Source organism: Bison bison, unplaced genomic scaffold (assembly GCF_000754665.1).
Source record: "Bison bison bison isolate TAMUID 2011002044 unplaced genomic scaffold, Bison_UMD1.0 scf7180017864203, whole genome shotgun sequence".
NCBI classification, from domain to species: Eukaryota; Metazoa; Chordata; class Mammalia; order Artiodactyla; family Bovidae; genus Bison; species Bison bison.
In genome coordinates this window covers 6,659,134-6,666,015 of record NW_011494775.1, presented here as the reverse complement: position 1 = coordinate 6,666,015, position 6,882 = coordinate 6,659,134, and the positions used below count along the sequence as shown (strand labels likewise).

General features: G+C 57.3%; 1 protein-coding gene across 2 annotated transcripts in view; it reads left to right on the top strand.

Moving 5' to 3' along the window:
- Positions 1-6,882, top strand: part of LOC104991892 (PWWP domain-containing protein MUM1) — a 17,433-nt gene that overhangs the window by 4,823 nt on the left and 5,728 nt on the right. For both annotated transcript variants that reach the window (XM_010844573.1, XM_010844571.1), the window contains 7 exons: positions 80-190; positions 1,067-1,168; positions 2,857-2,927; positions 4,234-4,310; positions 4,765-4,825; positions 6,101-6,176; positions 6,441-6,491. In XM_010844573.1, coding sequence (XP_010842875.1) covers positions 80-190; positions 1,067-1,168; positions 2,857-2,927; positions 4,234-4,310; positions 4,765-4,825; positions 6,101-6,176; positions 6,441-6,491 — 549 coding nt within the window. The remainder of the gene's footprint in view (positions 1-79; positions 191-1,066; positions 1,169-2,856; positions 2,928-4,233; positions 4,311-4,764; positions 4,826-6,100; positions 6,177-6,440; positions 6,492-6,882) is intronic.

Sequence of the window (6,882 nt, the reverse complement as noted above, 5' to 3'; positions counted from 1 at the left end):
GAGACAGGGGCCGGCCCGGCAGCCCTGTGCTCGCCTCCCGGAGGCAGGGACCTGAGTCCCCTGGATGGCTGTCCCGCAGAGCACCTGGGCCTGGACAGTGGCCAGAGGCCGAGGGCTCACATGAGTCCCCACAGCCCTGCTCAGCTCGGCCCTGCAGAGGAGGCAGCAGACACCCGGCCACTGGAGGAAGGTAAAGGCCCCAAGAGGGTGAGTTGGGAGAGGTTGGCAGTGGGTTCTCCCGTGGCCGATCCAGAGCCAGGCCCCAGATCTTAATGAGATCATTACCAGAACAGATCCTGAGTAGAAGTTTCCTGGGGCCTCTCTCTCTATCTCTCCACCATGCTCTAAGCACTTCAACTGCCTCCCATACTTGTGTTTTTATTTTTATTTGGCGGCGGAGGGACTGGAGGGGCACACACTGGCCGCGTTACCGCCGTGTCTGCTCCCGGAGGATTAACTCCTTTCTCCTCCCATTGCAGAAGCCCTAATGCACTCCTGTTAAGCTGGCAGGAATCTCAGAAGTGATTAACTCACTTAAAAGGCCCCTGACTTTTTCAGGATTCCCGCGTGCATGAGTTTTTGTGTGGCTGCAGCCATGCGCTATGGTTTTCTCTGTTGGGATGCTGTAGCATCCCACTTAGTTTTGAAATGCTAATTTGGAGATCTTCATTTCTGCATGGCTAGGTACCGCGCTCTGCCTGCCCACACTCGCTCCGGGTGTCTGCCTTTCTTCTTCCCCTTTCAAGGGGCCCCCTCCCCAGCAGTGGCAGTGAAGCAGGGACTACTACTTTGAAGGGGGCCAGCCCCAGAGCCGCATCCTCCCCATGTGGCCGAGTGTACCCTAGGAGGGACAGGCCCCTGGTTCATTCATCTGCCCTCCTCGCACTTGCGGCCACTCCTGCCCTGTCTCCTCTGTTGAACATGCTTTCACCGAGTGAGGCTGAGGGCAAGTCCACGTTGTGGTGGCTTTGCTCTCTGAGCTGATGTTCAGGGATCAGGGGGTGGTGTTCCCTGGGTAAGTCCCCAGGACTGTGACTAGTAAGGTCTGATCTATCCTTGTTGGCAGCCCGACCATTGTCTGAAGAGTTTATGGAGCCGAGCGCTGTGAACTCTCTCCTGGAGGAGGACGAGGATGACGAGGAGCCCCCGAGAATCCTGCTATATCACGGTGAGTGACTGGCACCTTCCTGGGGTAAGGTCCCTGACATCCCCTGTCCTGGGGAAGGTGTCTTCGCTGTTTGGCTTTTGTCCTGAACCCAGACCTCACAGAGAGGGAGCCCTGGCTCCCCTCTCTCAAGGACAAACACATGCCGGGGGGTGGGGGAGGCTCCCAGGACGCCATTTGGAGGGAATGGCGGAGGGCGGCCAAGTGAACAGATGGGCTCTGTCACCACCGTTGGGTGTGGCCTGGCGCTGCCTCTCAGCCCTCCCAAACAGTGTCCCCACAGCAGGGTGGGCGCCCCTCCCAGGTGTACGCAGGCCCCCCGCCCCGGCGCTGAGCAGTGCACAGGTCAACTGCCCTGTCCTCCCGGGCAGGGATCGGACACAGGCCCAAGCATCCAAGCCAGCCATGGGAAAGTTAGTTGCCTTGAACTAAACAGTTGAGGACTGGCTTCAGTTTTCCACTCACCCATTAACCATTCATCTTAACGTAGTCTAGTTTTGTTTTGTTTTTAATCTTTTTAGCCTGAGATATTTGTGCATTCAGAGACTGTGGCTAGAGCTGCACGGGGTGGTCTGGGGGCCCTTCCTGCCTGTCTGGAAGGCTGATCCGCTTTCTTGGGTATTTCCCATGGGCTCTTCCGATTGTTCTTATGGTGGCTGGTCATCCTTTACTGGGGGGGACGGTGGGGGTGTGGGTCACTCACCAAGCCCTACCCCGCTGTTGGGGGTCTGGATGCATCCAGCCTGGGGGCCTGCAGTGTGGGCTCCTGGGGCATCACTGGTATCAGTTCCCGCAGGCACAAAAACGGGCCCCGTACCTTCCTGCAGAGGGCGTTTCTGTCCACCTGGAGGGGTCACTCAGCCCCCGGAGGCCCTAGAGTTAGCTCCTTTCTCCTGCTTTTGTCTTCCATGGGTTTTGGTTGCTGGTGTTTGGCTTGACTGCACCTGTGACTGTTGTCCTGGGTGGCCCTGTGCTCCTCCCGAGGGTGACCAGCTCTCCACTTGTGCCCCAGGTGTCTTCCCTTCCTCCATCACGGCCCCCTGTCCCTCAAAGCTCTTCCTATTGTCATATGCTGCAGCTCGGCCATGAACCTCACTCTGGGGTCTTCGAGCAGCCTCTGTTCCCTGCTTGCTTTTGTTACCTGGTTTTTTAACGTTGAGTTATTTACTTGTTCTGGGTTTTGTTTTTTTTTTGGTTGAGAATATAGTTAAATTTTATTCAGAAATCATTTGTAGTTACCTTATGATTATTTAAATAGTTCTTCTCCCCCCCCCCCACTTTTTAAAGCCCCCAGTTTCTCAGATGAGCTTCTCAGAAATTTACTCCCCGTGTGGGGTCCTCACTGTGTGCCACGGTCTCCTTTCTGTTTATGTGCTACGTTTAAAAAGTGCTTTGCCCTGGAGTAATCTGAGACTCAGAAAAGTGGCAGAGGTGGCACTGCGCCCCTGCTGGTACACGCGTGGTCCCCACCAGGAAATCCATGCGCGCCCCAGCTGCTGGTAGCCAGCACCTAGGTTCCAGGGTCAGGAGTGCACCCTGCCTTCCCAACTCTTGGGTCTGTCCCAGGCACCACGTTAACACTGGGCTTGAGCAGCATCTCTGTGGTTGTGTTTTCTCAAGCAGCTTTGTCTGGTGCTCAATATGGATCTAACATGTCTCTTTTTTGCTTTTTTCTTTCCTTTAAATTCTAGAACCACGTTCATTTGAAGTAGGGATGCTAGTCTGGCATAAATACCAAAAATACCCCTTCTGGCCGGCCGTGGTAAGAACACCTCTCTGCTTCCCGCTCGGTCAGTTGGTTCCCTAGTGTGCAGCCCAGGGTGCCCCATTCTAGACACTGGGCCCGGACAGGGTTTTCACTGTTGTTGCTGGTGAAACGGTGGGTCCGTGAGCAACAATGTAGAGACAAGTTCACCTAAGCAAGGGGTCTCAGCCTCCCGGCACTGCTGAGAATGAACCTCGTAGGTTAGGTTTTCACCAAGCAGCTTTAGAAAGGCCAACTCTGAAAAAATGCCCAGTATTTGCTCATTTTAAATTTTGTACATTTGAGTTTTTTGGTTTGTAGGTTAGGGTGTAGGTCTACCACGTATGTAATCGCAGGTGTTTGAGGTTTTGGCTGTACCCTCAGTGGGGTGGACACCCTTAAACATGGTCGTACCTCCTCCAAGTGCCTGAAGGGTGCACACAGTGGGTCAGGTGGAGAATTTTTGAGCCAGGGCACCACCCACCTGCCTTTGCCCCTTCTATTTTCGCCTGAATTTATCCTGTGTCCTCTTCCAGCAGGGACAGGATTCTCAGGGTTCTAGCTATAGGTCTTTAATTTGGGGAAGAGGCAGTGAATTGGAAGGTCTCTGCCCTGTGGAGCAGCTTTCTTTGCTGTAGTGAGTCTCGGCTCACGCAGTCAGCATGGCCTCCAGGCACGTGACTGGCAGTCTTGGGAAGGACAGGATTAAACCTGCGTGGTGTCTGTGGAAAAAGCTTGGCCATGCAGGTGAACCTGGCTCCCCTGCAGCTCCTCGGCAGTTGGGACCTGACCGTCGGGGCTCCTTCCCTTCCTCTAGCGCTTGCTTGCCGGAGGCACCATGTCCCCCTGTGGTTGGCAGCCTTCTCCGTGCCCCTCCCTGTTTACCAGTTCCCAGGGGAGCTTTTGGTTAACTGGGGCCAGCACTGTAAATTCCCAGTGAGTACAGGAAATGGGGTAGTCAGGCCAGCCACCCCCTGGCTGTGGACCTCCCCAAGCTCGCTTTACTTGTCCCCCAGAATGAGGAGGAACGTGCCCTGAGCCTGAAAAGACTCAGCGGGAGGAAGGGCGCTCACAGCGGCTGGTTCCTCTTTTATAAAACTGACCAGAACCCACCCCACCCACTTCTGCTCAGCTGTAACAGTGCTGGGAGCCGGGTAGTGCTTGCTGAGCATTTCCTCGTGTCAGCTGTGCCCTGGTCACCCCGGGCCAGCCACCTTTCTTGTCACACACTTGACAAGGTGACACCACGAAAGTGTTGAAAACACAAACACAGCCTCCTGGGTCCTGGGTGCTGGACACCTTGTGTTCTTGGGTCTGCCTACAGGTCAAGAGCGTCAGGCGGAGAGATAAGAAGGCGAGCGTGCTCTTCATTGAAGGGAACATGAACCCCAGAGGGAGAGGGTAAAACACCGTTATCTGCTCTGCCCAGTGCTCTAGGTGGGGGGGCCCTGAGGTTGACCCCTGATGGAGCACCTCCACAAAGGCTGTATTGAGACACCTGGCCAGACAGTTGGGTTTTCCAGACTGCTTGTCGGCTTCCAGAATCAGCCCTGCTGGATGGCCATGGGCCCCCACAAACCACAGCACAGTTCGCTCCCTGAAAGCCTGTGAGCAACCCCCTGCCAGGTGACCATTTGGTAATCCCCACAGACCTTTATCGTGGGACAGAAGCACCGTCTGCCCAGAGCCAGTCTTAGAAACACCCCACTGCCAAGGAGGGGGTGCCTAGGGACCCCTGGAGGTACACCTGGCTCCCTGGGGCCTCCTCCCCCATGAGTGGGGCTCTCCCAGAGGAGGGCTGCTTTTGGGTCATGAGATGGCACCAGTCCCATTAATCTCTGCTTTCTGCTCCTAGTATCTCAGTGTTGCTCCGACGACTGAAGCACTTTGACTGCAAAGAGAAGCAGGCGCTTTTGGTGAGTGGGTGATTCCTTATGCTGCTCTGAGCTTCTGGCTTGGTGGTTGGTAACCCTGTCCCCCGCCCCGATGTGTACTTTCAGACACTGGCCATCGCAGGAGTGGCACTCGGTCCCGCCTCCTCTGCTGGAGGTCATCACCCTAGAGTCTCAGCCTCCAGGGAGGCTGCCCACCATTCCCCCTGACCCTGTGCAGGGTGGCTGTTTGGTAGTGGACAGGGTGCCCCCTGGAGGGGAGGTGGTAGGGCTCAGGCTGAGGCCAAGGGCCCTGAGCTGCCCCCAGATGGGGTTGTGATTCTGTGGACTGCGCTCCTCAGGGAGGCCGCCTCATGGCCCTGTGACCCGCCTGTCTGCGCCCTGGGAGCTGGTGCAGGCAGAGCACTGTGTCTAATTTGAGATAGTGCTTTGTGTCAGCTCCACCTTGATGCCAGCGTCTGCTTGGCCCAGTCAGAGGGTTCAGGCTCTGTATGGGATGAGGCTTCCCTGCTTGGGAAGCAGCGTCTTGGCCGTGGACAGTGAGCTAGGGCCTAGGGTATGTGGGGGCTGTTTGGAAGGCCGGCACCTATGTGGAGCGCATCCTTGGGCTTTCAGGAATGATGGTGGGGGGCAGGAGGAGAGCAGGAATTGAGGTTGAGATCATGTGCATTAAATACCAGGGGGATGCCTAGGTTTGCAGAGATGGCATGTCGTCCATAAATGACCTGATGTCTGGGCATCCCTCGCTATTCTCCTATTTCCTAGAAATGGGCTGTGGGAGTGGCTGTCTGTCCTGGGGCCAGACCCCAGTTGTCCCAAGTGCCTGTCAGCGAGCCTGGCCACGGCCCGAGCACTCTCCTCACACTAAGTTTCCTGCCTGCTCCCATCAGACACCTGTGGGTCTTGGGCTGGTCTCGCTGGTCCTCCCACCTCAGGGGTGTCCCACCCTGGGGGCAGCACCCTCCTCCCACCAACACTCTGGGAGGAGTGTTTGTTTGGAGTCGCAGGCGCAGAGGCTTCTCCTGTGGGCTTAGTCTCACACACCCTATGTCCTCTCCTTCTGCTGGCCCATCGGCTGCAGTGGGGTGGGGTCTCTCCGTTCCTGTTCTCAGGTCTGTGCTTCTCTCTTGGCCCCGAGGGCTCGGCCCATGAGTGACCATTTTCTGAGCAGCCTCGGCCTCAGACGTGCCTCGGGAGCCCTGCTCAGGTGCCTTCCTGGCCGAGGGACTGAGGACACAGGATGAGGGAGGCGCTGCCTGCGGCCTCCTGCTGACAACCGCCGTCCGGGTCTCATTGCAGGACGAGGCAAAGGAGGACTTCGCCCAGGCCATCGGCTGGGGTGTCTCCCTCATCACTGACTACAGGGTCCGGCTCGGTGCGTGGGGCTGGGGCAGTGATGTGGGCTTCCCTTCATGTCCCCAGGGTGAGCACAGCCTGGCCCTCAGGTGGGCTTCTCCTCTCCATCCTGGCTCTAAACAGGACAGTTTCCTTTGCATGCAGGTGGTTTCCATCCACAGGGGCTCACTGCCCGGGGCGGGGTAGGGTGCTCTGCCAGTTCCTGATCGCAGTCGAGGTGTACACCCGGCAGGCAGCTTGGTACCATCAGTCCTGTGTAACCAGCACCCCTCCTGCCCTGCAGGCTGTGGCTCCTTCGCCGGCTCTTTCCTGGAATACTATGCGGCTGACATAAGTAAGTCACCAACTCCTTCAAAGCAGGATTTGCTTCCTAGCCATCGAGAAGCGGCAGTTTCTCTGTCTGATATCTGGATGGGCTGTGCAGTGGGCAGCGCATCTCGAGCCTGAGGCTGACCGTGCAGCCGCCCCCGGGTCTCCAGGCCCCACGGATCCCCATGCTGAGGGGCCCCCACCTACCATCTGTACTTGTAGCCACTCGCCAAGTGTGCAGAGCTGGGGCATCTGGGTGGCTCCTCCCCTCTGCCTCGTCCTGGGCATTTTCAGTGGCACTGGTCCTTATGGAGCAGTGCAGATGAGCTGATGCTGGTTCTGTGGGGTGGGCAGTAGGGGGCAGAGCTGGGAAGGGCCCTGAGGGTCCTGTGGGGGTTCCTGCCCAGATGGGGTGT